General features: G+C 40.2%; 1 protein-coding gene across 2 annotated transcripts; it reads right to left on the bottom strand.

Moving 5' to 3' along the window:
• Positions 1-2,935: 2,935 nt before the first annotated feature.
• Positions 2,936-19,927, bottom strand: pla1a (phospholipase A1 member A). 2 transcript variants are annotated; one of them, XM_030429163.1, is made up of 11 exons: positions 19,412-19,927; positions 17,524-17,743; positions 16,291-16,468; positions 14,578-14,686; positions 12,822-12,923; positions 11,869-11,961; positions 11,431-11,613; positions 9,111-9,200; positions 6,708-6,813; positions 5,437-5,592; positions 2,936-3,485 (listed from the first exon to the last, which is right to left on the bottom strand). In XM_030429163.1, exons 1-11 carry the CDS (start codon positions 19,476-19,478, stop codon positions 3,395-3,397), a joined length of 1,395 nt encoding a protein of 464 aa, XP_030285023.1. In that variant the 5' UTR covers positions 19,479-19,927; the 3' UTR covers positions 2,936-3,394. The 2 variants fall into 2 exon arrangements, with proteins under 2 accessions (XP_030285023.1, XP_030285024.1); XM_030429164.1 differs by having other exon boundaries at positions 11,431-11,595.
• Between the last annotated feature and the right edge of the window lie 64 nt (positions 19,928-19,991).

Below are 19,991 nucleotides of genomic sequence, written 5' to 3'. Positions count from 1 at the left end.
TATTGAGCCTTTACTCCACCTCGCCATCCATGTGAAGGTTACAGAGGCGGAATGGCAGGACAGTGTCATTCCGCCTCTGATCCACCATTGGAGGTAGTAAGAGGCGAGGCGATGTCTGTGGGAATGGATAACCTAGAGGCGTGGGACAGGAATGTGATGTTCTTATGTCGCTCAAGGTCCGACAAATAAACAGATTCTCCACACATCAAATAAAAGAATAATGTCCCACACTTCAACCCACATAGCAACGTTACAGGACCAAAACACAGTAAGGTGGTAACTGGTAGTGTCTTTGGCAACTTATATAAAGAAAAAAATTAGTATGTGGTGTAATTTAGAGCAAAAAACTTTACATTCCACAATGCATGCTGGGTCAGAATCTCAACCCTTTAAAACGGCAGCTATATGATAAGACACATTATGCTGAGACATTTTTAGATTTACAGGTGGAAAAAACTGTGTGGCTAAAAACAATTCACAGATCTCAACGTTATGATGTGTACATTACATCTCTTATGGTTTTGAAACGCCTGCACGCTGTATGGAATGACACACACATATTGGTGGCTTTATGACGCTGCTGCTTGGTACAGTGTTGAAATAAAAAGGCGTGTGGAAGTGAGTCTTCGTTGGGGCATTATTGCAGAATCTCTTTGTCGTGGAGCAGGCTGAGCAAGTCAGAGTTATCCCCATTTGCCATGTTCCAGGATTGTGCCCGTGTGAATGCCCTTCTTGGCTTGAGGCTAACAGCTACCTTATGCTGCGTTCAGACCAAACATGAAGTAGATATTCGCCTCACGTTATGCGTGCAAATTTGATCACAGGATTATTAATTTTTATTCACATTACTTGCGCAACACCCAGCACAGTGAATTTCAGCATCTGGAGCTGAGTCTGGATAACTGCAGCTTTCAGCGCTCTCTAAGACTGACAAGCATCCAGTTCTCAGCTGTGGAGTGCAGGTCCATCTGTCTCCAGTGAGTGGCAGTTTCTTAATACGTGTGTTAAAATCAATAAATAGTGACTGTGACCGATAAGAGGACATAGACTGAATGAATCTGTTTTACCACATCAGTATCACCCCAGAACAAAGAGAAGTGCATGATTACAACCTCCCACCACCAAAAAATAAGAAATCACCTCAATAATTTCCTGGTGGCGAAATCTAGAGTTGGTTACACACTAGCATAGCTGAGATGGCTGCAGAGCCTGGCTCTATGTTTGTGAGATGGACATACTCCCCTAACTATTGTGAGTTAGTAAAAAGAAAAGGACAAGAATATTATAGTCAAGTGAAAACTATGTCATGGAGGGAAGCCGAAGGAACTCTCAGCGAGACATAGCACAAGTAACCTGAAGAAACACCTGGAGAGGGTTCAACCAAATTCTAATCTTACTGAGAGAGACGAGGTAAGCAAGCAGAACTTCTCTGGATCTCAATCTGCCCGGATTGAACGGCCTGAACCCCAAGAAGTGAGGAGGCTCATGGCAGAGTGTGTTGTAAACATATGCAGCCTCTGTCAATAGTAGAATCACCAGCTTTTAGAACACTAGTCTTCATCATGGCACCTGTTAGTGGGTGGGACATACTAGGCAACAAGTGAACAAGTTGTCCTCAGAGTTGATGTGTTAGAAGCAGGAAAAATGGGCAGCATAAGGATTTGAGCGAGTTTGACAAGGGCCAAATTGTGATGGCTAGACGACTGGGTCAGAGAATCTCCAAAACTGCCGTTCTTGTAGGGTGTTCCGGATCTGCAGTAGTCAGTATCCATCAAAAGTGGTTCAAGGAAGGAACAGTGGTGAACCAGTGACAGGGTCATGGGCGGCCAAGGCTCACTGAGGCACCTGGGGAGGGATAGCTGGCCTGTGTGGTAAGGTCCAACAGACGAGCCACTGTTGCTCAAAATTAAGAAGTTAATGCAGTTCTGATGGAAAGGTGTCAGAATACACAGTCCATCACTGTTTGTTGCATATGGAGCTGCATAGCCGCAGACCAGCCTGGGTGCCCATGCCGACCCCTGGTCACGCAAACAATGGGCATGTGAGCATCAGAACTGGACCACGGAGCAACGCTTTGGGCAATGTTATGCTGGGAAACCTTGGGTCCTGCCATCCATGTGGATGTTACTCACCTATCGAAGCATTGTTGCAGACCATGGACACCCTTTCATGGAAACGGTATTCCCTGATAGCTGTGGTCTCTTTCAGCAGGATAATGCGCCGTGCCACAAAGCAAAAATAGTTCATGAATGGTTTGAGGAGCACAACAAAGAGTTTGAGTTGTTGACTTGGCCTCCAAATTCACCAGATCTCAATCCAATCAAGCATCTGTGGGAGGTGCTGGACAAACAAGTCAGATCCATGGAAGCCCCATCTTGCAACTAATCCATGCCTCGACGCTTCAGGGCTGTTTTGGCAGCAAAAGGGGGACCAACACAGTATTGGGCAGGTGGTCGATATGTTATGCTTGATTGGTGGACGCTCTTTGTTAAGTCTCTGTGTGACTTAAAAGCTACATTTTGTACGATGAAGCCCAATTCTACGAGCGCCCTTCAATTTATACTCAAGGCCATTTGTTTATTCAAAAACATCTAGGCTGTTTAAATGTTCTATATAGGTAATTTGGGCATCTTGGTGAAAGTAGGTAAAAAGTCAACTGTTAACCTCAGGCTAACGATAGCCATAACCCTAACCCTAACCCTGGCCTGAAAAGTCTCATAGACTACAAAGAAGCTGGCACCAATGCAGAACTGTCCCTTTCTTCTTTTATAGGTTCCTTGTCGTAACCGAGGAAATCTCTTTTTTAACTGAAAGATTGCCAGATGTTTTCTAGTTTATTATGTCAGACTTGTTTTGGATAAGCAACATATTTTATTCAGTGTTTAATACAAAAATGCAATTATTAACTTCCAACAATGAACAGAGAATAACAGAGCCCTGTTAAAAGTTTATTGCTTGTCTCTTAAATACAGCACTCAGCAAAAGGGATAGTACATGTCACAAGATTCATGAGAAACTGGAACATCCTAAAGCCACATTACAGAAAAAGGTTTCATTCTTTAAACACTTCTCGGAGGCAAAGATGAACTAAGAGGCAAACCAGAATAACAAAAGACAATAGAAACATACAACATTCTTTTTATCGACAGTCATGATGTTGGAAGATCAGTGGATTAGCCAAGTAGCTGATAAAGTTCGACTAGACTGCATTCAGTCAGTTAGTAGTAAAGTGATAGTCTGTGTATTAGCTTCCAAATGTGGTTCTTTGGCTCTCCAGACAGAGACTTAACTCTGATCATTAAACAAGCTGGTGAGAATGTGAAACAGACTTCATGTTGGTACCCGTGGATGGCTTCGTAGTGTTATTTAGTGTCTTTTGAGAAGATCTCTTTCTTTAGTAGAAGCCACACACTTGCACTAAGTCATGTGACCACGGAGCTCCTCGTCTGATATTAATGTTGTTTACACACAGCGGCTCCTCATGCCTGAAACAGAAACACACAAAAATGTAATTTAAACGTTTAACTTTGTCTTTAAAGTGGAAAAGAAAAATCTTGTTTAGCAGATGAGACACCATTGGACAAAACAACTCAAGAGAAAATGGAAGTGGACCAAAGTGGTTCAGGTGGAGCCTCCAGATCATGTATTGTTTTGCCTTTTTAAAATGATTATTTTGGCATTATAGTCTTTAAATATTGATACAAGTGATATACTGAATTTTTGTGATAAAAAAAATGTTGCGATAATAACTGTGTTGTATTTGAACTGCAATGACATCTACCAACATATAATTTTGGCTCATGGCTCTAACAAGGGAAATCATTATGAATGCATTCTACTATCGGTCCTTGCCATTGTATTGTTCTATTTGAGCAGCAGATGGTGCAGCCATACTGCTCTCAAAGACTTATTTTCACAAGACCTACCCTACTCTGCCTCTGATTGGTTGGCTTCGTGGGTTGCACTTTCTATGCTTGACTCAAACTTTGGGGCCACACAGTAGCTCCAGTAATGTTTTCATTACAGCTGTGTTTGAGCTGTAGTAACACCGACCTCTTCGGCTCTCTTCTGGACTTCTGCTATTCCTGTCGGGATCACTGATCCTCGGGAGCCGCTCTTTAAGAGCGTCTCTGGGCTCTTGGGTGGAGCTAATTAGTGGTGTAGTGCTGCTGCCGGGCTGCCTTGCCACTGTGCCACCACCCAGCCTGTCTGCCTCAGCTAACGAGCACAGAGACACTGCAGCTGCAACAGTCAGGTAGTGTGTTAACTGCTGGGGAAACTACGGCTCACAATCCACTGCATCAGCTCTGCTGCTGGCTGTTTGTTTTTAAAAACCAACCATGAGTACGACATGTCAACCCATTACCACCAGACAACCACTGAACATAGGAAGAAATAATAACGTGTCAGAGACTTTCTCTGGTTGGACGGATCATTAATGGCCATTTGCTGCTGTATTGCGTTGCAGTTGTACATAGCCCAATCACACATTAACTAAGACAATTGATGGCTACTTTTTATACATGTGTAGGTCATGGTCCGGTTACTTTAACTCTACTGTAAAAGGAAAGCAGACTGACCTAAAGTAAAACATAAAAACAATTGTATATGAATAATAAATGGTATACACATCAGATTTATTATTGCTCAAGTAATCTTTTTCTGTGTTTTTTAACATAGTGATAAATATTGTCTCATCGACAATATATCATGATGATATCATAGCAGGAGTTTTTGGTATTGTTACATTCCCCATCGAAACTGTGGAGAATGAGTATTAAAAACAAAAAAAAAATCAAACAAATATGTATTAAAAATTCTGTATTATTAAAACTTCTACAATACATTTTATTTGATTAAATGTCTGGTTGCTGACAGCATAATTAGCTGTTCATTAGCCTTGCAACTGTGTTTGCTTCAGTTTGCTAATCATGAAGTATTGTGTGAGCTAACTGCACTTTGGCAAATGAATTGTTGTTACATGGTGAGCATTTAAATTAGTTAGTCTGTAGGACAGATTGGAGATTTTTCTGTGGACATTTTCAGATATTTATTTGCCAAACTCCGTCAAGAAATGTGGTTAATCACGGTGTGTTCCATAAAGGAGTTAACTACAGAGCTTTAAGTTTAGCCCTATAGGTCATGAGGGTTTGATATGCAAAACCTTTTTTAGTGCAGTAACCCTTCAAACATGTTCCAGATGAACCTGTGTTTGAGCCAGCACCGCAGACAAGAACCAAACTGACAGACTGTTTCTGATCAACTGCTTGTATACTCCATCAGCAGAAACAGGCCTGGAAACAGTTTGGTTTCCTGAACCTGTAAATGACTCACAGTATACAGGAGGACAAAAATCTAGACAGAGTACTGGGGGAGCTTAAACAGAACAGTGTATGTGTCCAGGTGGTCCTAGAGGTGGTCCTAGAGGTGCTGTACCTGAGTGAGGGGAACTCGGAGAGACACACAGACTTGACGTGGATGTCTCCTTGTCTGTAGAAGCGAGCACCGGTGTTCTTCAGCTCGATGGTGTTGATCTCACACAGAGCCAGAGGGAACGGCAACACCGTCCTGTACACTGTCGTATCTGTCTGACTGCACGACACACACATATACACACACAGCATGCATGTAAATAATGTGTCATACCCACAGTGGAGCAGGCAGACAGAAACTCTTTCAGATAATCAACATTCATCACAGAGGACAGTTATTGCTCTCTGTGTTTATTACTCAGGAGTTATTAAAAACAACAGACTACACCTCCTGCTCTCACGCTTTTTTGAATCAACAATGTGGGACATTAACTAGGAGTTCCAGTTTTGCCTCAATTTTACGTTGCACTTTTCTTGTTTTCATACAAACTAATAAACCTAATACCGCAAGAATGCAAATATTCGTATAATGTAAGCGATTCATTTATTAAATCTTGCAATGAAGTAAGAAAACTTGTCAACGCAAGTGAAAGTGCGCATGGGCACCTGTCCTCTCTCAGTGTTTCTGTAGTACCACACTATCCTGCACCTGGCTGGGCTTTTACACTGACATGTACAGTTCCTCTCTTCTCAAAATAGAAGCTGTCTGCTCAGCTGTTTCTGGGAGACAAAAAGGATTACTAGTTATGGGATGAGGGCACTGCACTGGAGTGCGATCAGTGCTGAATAAATGGAGTCTGTGAGAATTTTTGCCCACTGATGTTCTCTCTACTTCAAAGTGCGTGTAGATCGGTAAGAAGATGTAATAATGAATGTTAACGGACACTAACTTGGTCTTTATTCTCCGAGAAATTGCATTGTATTCCTCTGGACTGCTTTACAATTTCTTAGTTGCTTGCCATACTGCACCCTCCAGAATGATTGTACAGATGAATTAACAATTGCTTAATTATCATTTCATCTGGAAAATTAATTAATCAGTTGGTAATTAGGTCTAGAGAATGTCAGAAAATGATGACTAGTGCCTCAAATAACAGTCATCTCATAACTGTTAAGCTAGGGTCAATGAATGTTTAAATGAATGTTCTTTGGAAAAGTGACTTAAATGGTGAATTGGACGTTTTGAATAGTTGCTAATAATTTTCTGTTGATACAATAAATGTTCAAATTAAATGAAATCAAAGTACCAAAGTAGTTGACAATGCGTTATGTGATACATCTGGACACTTAAGTGACAATTAAATGAGACTGTGACATTAGAGACGTTGCACCTACAGTCTGAGCCGCTGCTCTTTTCCGAGTCCCCCCGTCCTCAGTGTCACCTCCACCTCAGCGCTCTTATCCAGGCGAGAGACCTCCAGCTTCAGCAGGATGTGATGAGCTGAGCACAGGAGCAACAACTCAGTGGGAAACATGTATTTAATGCTCACCTACATCTACCTACAACATATACAAAAACTTTTTTTTTTGATTGTCACTTAGCTGTCTTGAAACCTGAACCAACAAAACATTTAGAGATTATAAAAATCAGTGTTTGAATTATTTAACATGAGCATCAATATAAACGCACCATTTCTAACTAAAGTTGTAATTTAGTGATTAGCACTTTTAAGTTCAAAGAATATCACGCAGGAAGGTTTCTCTTGGAATATGGATATGAATATCACTAAATAATCATTTTTTTCATGATCAAAACAGTAAAGTCTCATCTCTGCTATCAAGGGATGGGCCTCTGAGACATACAAAGCAAAGAGAGGAAAACCTGAGATCCTGAAAGTCAAACTTCTGTATAAATCTAAATTTGAAAATAGATTAATTGCAATGAAAGTTATCTCAGATTGGAACAGCATAAAAGCCTTGGTGGCTACAGTAGAGCAGTTCTCATTGCTATGGAGGTCACACTGACTTTGCTAATGCTAATAATAAAGGTCCTGCAAATCTGACCAGCATGACTTTACTGACTGTTTCTGGGGGACATTTATGCAACTAAATTAAATTACATTTAGTCAGCCCTTAATGTGGTCAGAAACAATTAAAGTAATCTACTAGAGTACTCAGATTACTGTTACTTGGAAAAATTGCTGCCTTTTGTTTTCCTTTTGTCCCTATAAAAGATTATATAAAAACCCCCGAGTCATGAGAATCATCTGAGAATATAGTCTCTATATTACAAGAATTAAGTCGGCTATGGTTGGTCCATACGTTATTTTGAGAAGAAACCTTAGAAGCACTAAAATGAGGAAGCATTCAAATATTTGTGAAACCCGTGCTAAAAAATAATTTGCAAGACAATCCTCGTTCTCTTATAATATTATCTAAAATAACATAAAGACTAACTGTAGCTTGAAATCATGACTTTTTATTGTAAAACTACAACTGTGCTATTGTAATATTTTTTCAGACACTATGCCTGTGATATTAATGACTTTTTTCCAAATATTCCTTAATTCTCGTTCTGCTCCATCCTCACAACATTACTAATTAATTCTCATAATCTTGGCTTTTTTTCCCTTTAACATGGCCCTAAAACTTCATTGTTGTTTTAAAGGCCGACATGCACTTCAATCCTTTGTATGTAGGAATGTGTTTTGACACAAAAAGCCCTTCACTTGATTGTTTCTATGTAAGCACTCATAGTTTACAGGTTCATTAGTTGCATCATATACTGGCTCTAAGAGCCTGTGTTGTATTGTTGCCATTGAAACAGCTGTGCCTAATACTGTCTGCCTCTGCCCAGTTCACTGTCAGATTGTTAGCAGAATAAAGATGTAGATATTATATTGTATCTGTAATTCCTAATATTAAACTGTGGAGTTTCTGATTGTGGGCCGAATGATGGTAGAGTCGCTACATTGAAAGGTTCATGTGCAGTTGGTTACACGCCAACAATATAACTGACATGCACAACGTGTTGCAAAGAGGTTTTACTGTAATTTTTTTGCGCCTACATGAGAGTAAATACCTCTCCATACCACCCGGGGGCAGTAGTTTGTATTTGTCATTTCAAAGAGATAAAACAGGAAGACTGCAGATAAAGAAACAGTTGTTATGACAACGCAGCAGTCCCTCATTTTCACACCACTCTAACGCATATCACCTCTTCTAATTGAGAGCATGTCTGATAAAAAGTTGGAGGTGAAAAATTAGGAGAAACTGTTTCACATGGGTGTAGTCATGCACACTACAGCGATCGGCTCAGGGAGCGTTCACTTTCTTTCACCCTGCACTGATTCACTTAGCTAAAAAAGCCAGTCAGAGTGATTTCTCTCATCGATAGGCTCAATATTGGTCACTGGATAAACATGCTCAGTTGGCTGAAATAACGCTGACAAGGGCCAACTAGAGACCACGGTACGGGACACGCAGCACAATCTAAAGCCACAGATGCTTCTGGACATCGCTCGATGACCTGGAGTGTTAGGAACCTAACTGAACCACAGTGAGGCCAGCAGGTACGTGTACATGTGGTGTAATGTAACTGCAGCTGAGCAGTCAATTAGCTACCAAGCCTGCAGACAGTGTGATCATGTTAACAGTGCACCAACTGTTTGGTGACTTGTTCATGTTTGTCAGCTGGATAAGAAATTATTCTTGGTTGCTGTTTAGAATCTTTGGCTCATTCTTTCTCTCTCTCTCACACACACACACACACACACACACACACACCCTGACACTCACCGCAAAAAGGTGGCGACGAGGAAGTGAGGAGGAAAAGCTTCTGCTCTTTGGGAATTGGAGACATGGATATCCCACAGTTTTCTGATAATCCTGAAAACACACACACGCACAAACACACACATAAAGTGAGTGAGGGTCACACTGTCGGCCTGCCGTACATACGTCACACATCAAAAGGGCTCCATGTACATTAGCTGTGTCGCTGTATCGGCATGCGTCAATGTATCAGGGGCTGAAATGATAAGAAGCTGCCAAAAGCGGTGGTGTGACGAGAGCAGGCCTGCTGCGTGAGTGCAGCCAGACGCCACGACTCCCGGTGACACTGACACTCAACAGAGAACCAAACAAGACAAGCACAATATATAATATATATATATATATATATATATATATATATACGCTGGTATTGTCACCGTACTTTTCTCGTTGTGTATTGTGAAGGATGTTAGGTGGGGATTAAGTCATTGGATTGAATCAGTTATTGGGACATTATGCTGGTTCAGTGCATCAAATCGCTCAGTTTTAGATCTAATCTGGTCTCGCTCTGGTTTGCGGCAAATGATCAATATGACACACCTTTTATCTCCAACACAATCATGTTTTATTCCAGTATAGCTACGTCGTGTAAGTGTTAGTATGAACAGATATTTCTTATCCACCATGATATTACAATTTTCAAGTTGCTCTAAAACTAAACTACACTCAGTGTTAACTGGTTGAGCCTGGAGGGGGAGGGCTGCAAGTGGCAGATGTCTCTGATGTTGTGACGCTCGAAGGGCACAAGAACAATGTGTCTACAGCCAGTAAAATGTGGTGACCAAGTAAGGAGAGGCTGAAGAACACTTTGAATGAAATCATTGTTGGCGACGGATAATGTGTGTCATCTGATAGTTCTACAAACTGCTTCTTCTTCCACCATACCACTGATGGTGATAGTTGTGATACAGGAAATTATTCATCAGGATTGTTGTTCACCATACTGACAATACCTCAGTTTGTGTAAAAATAAAATCCTTTTGATTTATTTTCTGTATCCTTTTTACAGTCTAACTTATTTAAACACAATCCTGCCAAGCAAGTTTTTTATTTAAAGTCCTCCTCCAGTCAAACCTCCAGTTTTTCTTCGTCTTCCTGAAGTTGAATGTGTGACCTTCACTGTGTAGTCTGATATATCTGGAGTCTGAGCCTAGAAGGCTGCTTTCACAGACATCGCTCGAAGTGTCTCTAAAATGTCTCTGTGCTCATTAGAAGTCTGGTTTTAAGAGGCGGGGCTACGTGCATGATTGTGACATCACAGATGGTTTGCAAGCCAATCCTCAGCGTACATAACTGTGTTGTGGAAACTTGAAGCCTCTATTGAACATACATTGAGAATGGATGAACAGTTAAATAGGAAACTTCTTGTGTCCAGCAGTTAGATACGACATACTTTCATATGTATTCTGGAACTTCTAGTGAGGGAGAGGGAATTAGTTGTATTGATTTGATTATTTTAATGTGGTAATAACATAACACGTGTGTATTTTTTAAATTAAAATATGGTTTCCAAAATCTAATCAAATGAGTCAAGAAATAAACAGATCTCTTGAGCAAATGACAGGTTCCTAAATTAAAATCGGAGTGAAACACTTTCATATCTGTGTTTGATAGTTGTATATATTGGGATCATTAACAATGATCCATTAAAATGTAAGCAGTACCTAATTTCGTAGAGGTGGAGCTAAATTTAAGGATTTTTATTTTACCACTGTTGGATGATTGTTGTTGTCAAAGTCTGATGAGTCATAATGTTATTTATTTATTAATTTATGGGCTAAGGATAGTACTGAGGATGAGCTGAAGATCCTCACAGCCTGAGGGAAGAAGCTGCTCTGTAGTCTGGTGTCACGGCACTGAAACTAAGGTCATTTGTTTCCCCATCATGATCTTTTGTCCACAGGGGCCGCCAGAAACAACAGCAACACCCCAAAAAATAAACTTCCTTGTAGTAGCTTTGAAAAAAAGTGGCAAAAAATTAAATATTGAACTAATAAAGTACCTTAAAATTTGACACACAGTTTGTGCATATATGTGCTTTCCATTATTAACCAATAAGGGTTTATGCTGTATACTGTTTTAATGATTTTACGAGCTGTATTAGCAGGAATCTAAATAGTAGCAGTGGTAAAAAAAAATGGCAATATGAGCAGCAGTTATATCAGTGACAGTATTATCAAAAAACTAGTCTCTATAAGGCCCAATACATTTTCTTGATGTTTAGACTGACAGAACTCCATCATGAACACACATCAGCCACAGGTGGACTCCAGGTGTTTCTTACCTATAGTTGGACACCGCCCCTTGAAGACGTCACAGTTGACGCACTGTCCGTTCAGGAAGTCCTCATAGCTGAAGCACGGGATCCCCATTAAGGGGCACGTGCCATTCAGCGCACTCATGTACACATGCAGCGCCCTCATGTGGTCACATATCACATAGCCGTACACTGGGAAGTAAATGAGAACTGACAACACACAAACACTAAGGGAGCCACATGTCTGCGGACTGTCATTATGAAAATTATAGTTATTTTAAAATCTGCGCAGATGTGAAGCTGGGTTAAATATGTGTGTGTATATAATTAACATTTCATGCATAACTTGTTGATGAAAACAGCACAGCGGCCAATGTAACAAACATAAAAAAACCAAAAAAAAAAACCAGCTGCCCTCCTGCGGTTAGCCCCCAGCTTTAAGCTTTCAGTGAGCGCTTAACTTACTTGATGCAAACCTGGAGCGGGCACATCCCGTCTGGTCCTTCCCTCCGTTCAGAAAGAAGTCCACATGACCGACAGGGATGGAGATGCCAAAGTCTGTCGCAGAGGAAAAACTCATTAGTCCTGTCAGCGTTCGACCTCTGCGGCCGTGCTTTTCACTCCTCACTGAGCGCACACACAACGAGCTGAAAGGAAAAAATTATTATAAATTTAGACAGAAAACTACGTGTTCCAACATCAAGTCTGTTTTAGCGCTCTATGTTCATCCACCATTACATGCCTCCTCTCCAACCACACCACACCCCAAAAGACAGCAGGCACTCGTTTAACTACAGTGGCGCACCGTCTTCAGAGTGTGTGTATAACAGAAACAGATCAAAGCAGGACTGTATAATTTTCGTTCAAAAGAGCCCACAATTTAGGATCCTTGCACATTTTATTTATTCTTTTTAATTTCCCAAGACTTTCTTGAGTCTTGCTGCTTTAACGACATCGTAATTTGCTGACCTGGGTGAGCGAGGGGAGCGCGACCGCAAGCAGGAAAACGGCGAACATGTGTATTGCTGAGGTATGTTAACGTGTTGTTCTGCTTTCCTGAGAAAACCGCTGGATTTTAGCTGTGACATGCTTAATCAGAACACATGTAGAGAAGTGTACAGAAAACTGACTCAGCAAACTGTCGCTGAAAGTGTTAAAGTCTGCTAACGTTAGCCCTCATATGCTAATGCTTGTACCAGAAAGTTAATCTGCAACACAGTCCACTGATTGTTTTATCACTTATTCAACGTGTCATTTAAGAAGTTACGCAGTCTCACTTTAACCTTTTTTTTGGGAGTATAACGCGCTTTCTTGTTAACCTTTGTCATGTAAATAGCCCCTTTGCCTCTAGTATTCGAGTGAAAATGGAAACAATGAGCACCATTTTAAGGCTATATGGTAAGTTCAGGTTGTCTCACAGTCAGAGTCTGTGTGGATGGCGTCGACAAACTGAGCGTCTGAGGGGTCCAGCCGGTCGTAGGTGTCGGCTCCTTTAAACATGGGCCCGGCAGGGTCAAGGCCTGGATGACAAGGAGAAGGACAGAGCTCAGTTTGAAAGGTACAGTGGAAGAAGGAAATCACATCATTGGAAGATAATCATTCAGAAGGATCATTTTCCTTTAGTAATCAGTATGTTGTAGCCTTTAAGTAGACAGTGATTTGTTATAGTTCACTGGTTTTATGTTTTAAAGGTCAAATATACATATGTCATGTACACACAAGGACAGTTACTGTATATAGTATGTTTATCTTTATTCTAATAGTTTTTTTTTTAATTATATTTCTTATTCAAATTGTTATTTTTTTCTTTCCAATATGTCTCTATTATTGTCTGTACTTTTTGAGACTTACTCTTGTGCTGCTACTTATTTCCCATTATATCCCACATTATATCTTAATTTTAATTGTGTGGGATTCAGGGAGATCAATTGGCAGACATGTAATATAATATTCAGAATTGTGTTTTCATTTGTGTATAATCCCTACAAAGTATAGAAAGTCAGTATGCATGTCATGCCACTATATCGTGAAAGCATTTCTTCCCGTAACATGGTTAGCTGCATCTTCATTTGAGGAGCCTGGTTTTTAGTTTAGTTTTTTGTTGTCGTAGGCTGTACCCCAATTGAAGTGTCTTTGGCTGAGGTTTTACAGGGTGGACCTTTGCTCTGTCAGTATAAAAGTTTAGTACGAAAGTGTTTTTTTGTTTTTTTTTTAGAAAAGAACATCAATTGGGATGCACAACATCAGCAAGAGAAGTAAATGTGAAAAGGAAAATACTTTTTGTCTTTTCCTGTTACTTCCTCTTCATTTACTATGCCTAATCTTAATGAGACAGCGATGGGAAAGCAAACATACGTGCATTCAGGGACGTTTGGTATTTCTCCAAACTTTCTCAAAAGGGCCTGGACTTTCTAGTGTTGAAAAAGAGCTGCGCTGACCTCTGCTAGCAAGCAAAATGAACAGTTTTTGGGAGCTGGCAATAGTTTGGTCAAATTGATTTATATCATATTTATTTGCGATCTTCTCAGCAGTAAATATGTATTACTGCCATTTATTTGATCTGTGAGAGACTGATGTTTTTTGGTGAGTGACCAGATTCCAGTCAGCAGCCTTGGCTCCACTGTGTTGTGCTCTCAGCCAAACTTGCACCAGCCTCCCCTCTCAGACAGAAAGACCCGACATAAACAAGTGAACAGTGGCGTATTGTGTTGGGTGGTGTGTTCTGGAGACGAGAGGACTGGGCCTCTCCACACAGCTTCAGAGTGGCTCTTATCAAAGTGCCGTTGTCCTTTGAAGAGCCCAGCTAATCTTCCAAGGTCACGCTGAAACACATTCAGGCTGAGACACTCCTGAGCTGTGGACACCTTCACCATCTGCCTCTTTCATAGCAGCAGACTAACAGCTGCTGGCACCCTTTGATTTTTCACAGTATAACCATATTGTGCAAGTGCTAATGGTTTTGGTATTGATCCAGTAAAGCTGTTTCTTAAATCTCAAGTTGTGCACAGATGTAGCAGGACTTAGATCCGTTCAACAAAACTTTGAATTACATTAAAAACATTTTTTTTTTTTTGGTCAAAGTCAGACATTACAAAACGTCACCTTTACATCGCAACAAAACAATCAGTCCACAGAAAAGACTCATGTACTTATATGGAGGTGGTCTGGACTCACCTGTGATTCTTCCTATCTTTCCTTCGAAAAGAGTCCCCACGAAACCAGCGACATGTGCCCCGAGACTGATCCCGATGAAGTGGAAGGACTCTAGTTTGCATCCATTTTTCTGTCGGACAAGAATGTGGCAACCTTCATCATTTCTATTTTCAGCAGTTTCTATGTAACTGTGAGAACTATAAGTTTACTGTCCCTCTGTGTCTTTGCTGTATTAAAAAGAATGATATGGTTAGTAGTAATATGCTCATGTATTGCAATCAAGATGCCTTTTATTGTTGATACTTATTTTACTGTTCTCAGCAGCTTATTCTAATTGATATTTAGTTTGGTAACCAGACAGCTTCCATTAAATTAAAACTGCAGAAACAATAACCATATGTAACTTCTGCCACGAGTTGCTTCTTAACTGAAACAATGAAAAGAAAAGATGTAGCTTGATGGTTTTTCGAGGCAGCGTGGGATCATGGGAGCTGTTGTCTTCGTTGTTAAACAAACATCTTTGCTGATTAAGTCTGACGTTGCTCAGGTAGAAATGTTCACAGAAACTGTAATGTTCAGAAGTTCTATTCACTCGCAATAATAATTTAATCAAGCTGCAGATTTTCCTTCCTCACTCTCTCATGTATCATCTGGGCCATGTCAGCCTCAACAAAGGCTGCTGTTGAACAGAAACAACGCTGTGCTATTTTATGCTAACACACTGCCTTTTTAATACTGTGGGGTTCATACACGCTGCCGCTGGTTGGGTGTTGTTCAGCGCTGACACAGCAGGTCTGTTGTGATAACTGTTCACACTGTTCTGTGGAAATGTGAGAAAACCACAAGAAATGTGGAACACCATTTTCCAATTGAATGTGCCCCTGACGTTTCCCCTGAAGTAACAGCGAAAGACAGCCAAATGAAATGGACTGTTAGTTTGTTAAAGCTCATGGATTTGGGGTTTTGAACATTGTTGGAAACAACATACAACACAACTGAACGAGATATTCATCACAGGTCCAGTCGTTTTTTTCAGACATTTTGATGCAAACATGTTCCATATGCCTTCAGGCGGTCACAGGATGAGCTCTCCTGTTACCATTACCGATTATTTTAAAATAGTCAACCAATTAGTTATTAACGTAAGTTGTTATGAAGGGATACAAGCTTGATCTCTTTATCTTGTTTCATTCATTGGAACACTTTCATATCCGAGTATGCTCATTCTGAATGCCGCCTGTTGTGTTTTTTTCAGTGTTGAACTGTAACTGTGTAAGTTGGTTGTGTATTAGAAATCTGTGGTACCATGTGACAACACTGCATGTAGGTTTAATATATATTTTTACACGTGTCTCTCGATATATATATATAAAACTTCCTGTCTGTTCTGCAGTCAACACCCCTTCCCTCCTCTCTATGTCACCACATGAACGTGCAGCTGTGTTCTATGTTTCTGACCAGACAGGACCGCCTCTTTGCGGAGCTCTCTGTCCTGATTGGATAAAGCCGGCAGGGATACCAGAACATTTCTTTTTTAACTTTTACTGCATGAGCAGAAGGAGGAGAGACATGAGTTACTGACCAAACACTGAGCTGTAACACTTACTTAAATTAGAAAAATATCACTCACAGCAGCTTCAATAAGATCTGAATCAGCTCTATTCAGATGTTATTATATGCCACTATCAGCATCTGAAAATGAGAGTAAATGATGAATGTCAGGTAACATCTCACCTGCAGCTGGTTGATGAGGACAGAGATCTGCACAGCCACTTCTTTGTAGTTCTCCACCACCAGGTTGTAGGCGAAGGAGGCACCGTACACCCAGTCCACCACCACAACATTCACATCCTGCACCCTGAGCAGGGCCCGGGCCAGCTCCTTCACCCAGGACGGCTTGCTGCCAATGGCCCTGTGGGGGTCAAGCGGAGTAGGGTCAAGTCAGGGATGGTGGGAGGGTGGAAACAAAGCAGGGGATGTGGGAGAAGTGGGAGAACAGCAACAAGATCATCAAATGAAAAAGCCCGGAAGAAAACGATACAATAAGCTTTTGTCTATGTCCAATAAAAATCTGAGAGTATAGGTTGAAGTGATGTGTAAAAACCAGGAAAGGATCTGAGTAAAAAACTTACACTAGAACTCTAATGTTGTTATATATTATTTTCCCTGTTGATGCTTTGGGGTTTATGTTCATGCTTAAGGCACCTTTTTTTTCAATTTTCATTTTTTTAGATTGTTCATCTATATTTTGGGGGGTCTCAGTGTTTTTAAAAGATGATATTATACTTGATGGAAGACATTTTATAGATAGATGATATATTGATTTATGTGTTATCTATAAATATCTAAGCCATTAGCCTGGATGAAGATTATTTGCTGTCTTTTTCGCCAATATCTTAAATGTCTCATCTATTGTATATGGCTCAATAGTGGCCCAGTGTTTTCCCTTTGCTTCTAAGTGAATGTATCTCTCATTTCTTCAAAGCTACAGTTAGAAACAGGTTAAGATCACTTGATCACTCACTTAAGATCCATTTTTTTACTACTAAATCTGAATTTAGCAAGTAGTGAACACAATAAGAAACAGTAAACACTGTAAGAAAAATGCTTTCACTTTGTGGGACTTTCCGAAAACAACTCGCATTTAATTTTAGTTCTTAGGGCTTTTGGCCTGGGGTTATGTAAGTATGTTTTAAATCTTGGTTTCAAACATTCAATATTTATGATTGAATAAGCTGCAATTAAAGTTTCCCCTCACAAACTGAGCTAACCTGTGTCTGTGTGGGTGTGATTTGTTTAGATCTGACTGACAGTGACTAAACAACACGTCAACTGACTCTGATTGGTGCACAAGCCCCATTCACTTCAAACCAGTTAGAAACGCACAAACAAAAACACAAATATAGAAATCTGTCCAGAGACATGATAGGACTCATCCTTGGAGGCCTCTGAGGGTCTCCTCCTCACCTGTACCCGTGGATGATGACCTTGGTGGGCAGGGACGTGTTGAGGTACGAGGGCTGCTGTGTGTCAGTCAGAGTCTCCTGTGTGAACATTTGTGCACAGTCCACGTTCCTCCTGGTCAGCAGCAGGTACTGGACCTGCACCTTGACTCTCTGCTGCTGATACTCCAGCCAGGTGGTGTTGTTCAGGTCAGCACACTCATCTCTCTGCCTCTCCTCTACACCTGGTCCGTTACAGGGAAATAATGTTGTACTAACTGGGCCTGTGCTGAATTCGAATAATCTGGAAGATTGTTCTACTATCTCTGATAATGCACAATACTTGTGTATCTGATATTACCATATTGGCGTTGTTCCTAAATGACATTATCAATACTCTCCATGGATCATGATTGGGACTGATATAATCTGCATCTAGAGGAATTTGTTATTGCTGGATTAAGTTAAGGAATCTCACTGAGGAGACATGGACGTGTGTCCTGTTGGGAACATACTGTCATACTTCTATTTTTACACTAAGTTCACTCATTATTTTTTTTAGTTTTTCTTTCCCCAAGTTTTTTTCTGTTCCTGTTTAGTTGGGTTTAGGCAATAAATCAACTGGGTTAGGTGTAGGAAAATATGCTTTGGGTTCAAATAGACACTTTCACAGAGTTAATCAGGTGTTAGAAAAGAAAACTTCCCCCATGTGTGTATATTTCCAGTCATTTTTCCCAGTAGCAATGAAGATCCTAGTCAGTCGCAATGAAGATCCATGGAGCAACATCTTTTATGATGGTATGTATGGATGGAATTATGTATGGAAAGCGGCACAAACACTGCGAAGTCATATTGTTCATAAAGTGCCACATATAGATACGAGAAGAATGTAGAATGTATTTTCGTCAGTGATACTGTAATATACTGTCTCATGGTCTGACCCTAAAGGTTCTATTTTTAAGAAAAGTTGATTTTTTAGTCTTATTCCCAAAATGTCAAATACTGATGGATTTGGGATTGTAGGACAGACCGGCTGCCATCCCAAAGAGTCCGTTTTTGACGAGTTGGGCGTGATACTCAAAAATTTATTTTTCTTACAAATAGGACCTTTAATCATTAATAAAACAATATGTTGTAATTTTTAATACAAAGTCAATTCTATAGTTTCATAATACTTTTTTTTTTTTATGTCAGAAGGTTTATCCCTTTGCTCAGTGAAATACCATGTCAGATTCTCCACTGAATAAGCAAATTTGATTTGCTTGGATAATTGAATTGTTTCTCAGCACTGTATTATATTAAGTACCAGTGATAAAATATATATTAAACTGTACAGTACTTATAATTCAGTGTACTTAAGTAAAGTACTAATACCTCAAAATTGTATTTTTAATCCTCATTTGTTTGATTACTAGTGCATCACAGCCACGGCACCAAAGCAGCGCATTCGGAAAATGATATATAATTATATATGATTTTTAAAATAATCTGTAAAATGCTGAATATCAGATGCGATAATCTGTCGCGCCAATAATCTGTTGTCCCATGATATACAGAATACTCATACATGTACGCATACTATATGTATAATTTACTTTTGGTACTTACATACATTTTATATCAGACACTCAAAGACATCCACTCCAGTACTATTCATAATTTCACTTATACTAAAGTAATATTTAACACAATAACTTTACTTTAAATCTGACTTTTGGGTTCTCTTTACAACACTGGTACTAATGTGTTGTTAAGTCAACATAGTATCACTGTGTTCTGAAAAGACTTCTGCACAGGTTCCTGACAAAGCTAAGTCATTTTTTTCTGTTTCAATTAAGCATGTTGGCATATTTGTTTGGAACTATTGCACAAAAAATACCAGTGAAATGATGCAGAATGAGCAGGCCACTTACCCAGCACCAGAGATGTGATGCAGACTGTCAAAACACTGAGGAGGACCGCTTTGTGTTCCCAAGGCATTTCTGTAGTAACAGAGAGCTGAATGGGGAGAGTGACTGCCTGGGAGCTTGAGCTGGTGCTTAACTGTGCTCAGCTGCTCTGTTTAGCCCCAGATTGTTAGATGGAGATCAGCTTTTAGCTTGAGAAAATCCCGGCTCTGTGCGGTGCTGTAACTCTGGCACAACTACTTTAACTGGCAATCAGTGGTCATGAAGCAATGCAGGAATCCACATAAAACCATCCAGAGGGTTTCAAAAACAAACGTTTCTAATGAGCCCAGAAGAGTTTGCTATGGTTGTTTTCTTGTAAAGCTCCACTTTAAGCCTGAGCAGATCCACAACTAGCTGTTCCCTTGTCCTTTTACTCAGTCATCACATTTGTGAGTGGGAGATTTTTTTTCCAGACTGGGTTCCCACTGAGCCGTCAAGTGGTTGAAGCTCTTTGCCTGGCGGTGAATCCATGACCTCATTGGTATTCAATGGCTGTTTGTTTTAAATGCTGGACTCTGGCCTGGCTGCCCACTGGTTTGTGTGT

This window comes from Sparus aurata, chromosome 9 (genome assembly GCF_900880675.1).
Source record: "Sparus aurata chromosome 9, fSpaAur1.1, whole genome shotgun sequence".
NCBI classification, from domain to species: Eukaryota; Metazoa; Chordata; class Actinopteri; order Spariformes; family Sparidae; genus Sparus; species Sparus aurata.
The sequence above is the reverse complement of the archived record's forward strand: the minus strand, read 5'-3'. Positions and strand labels throughout refer to the sequence as shown.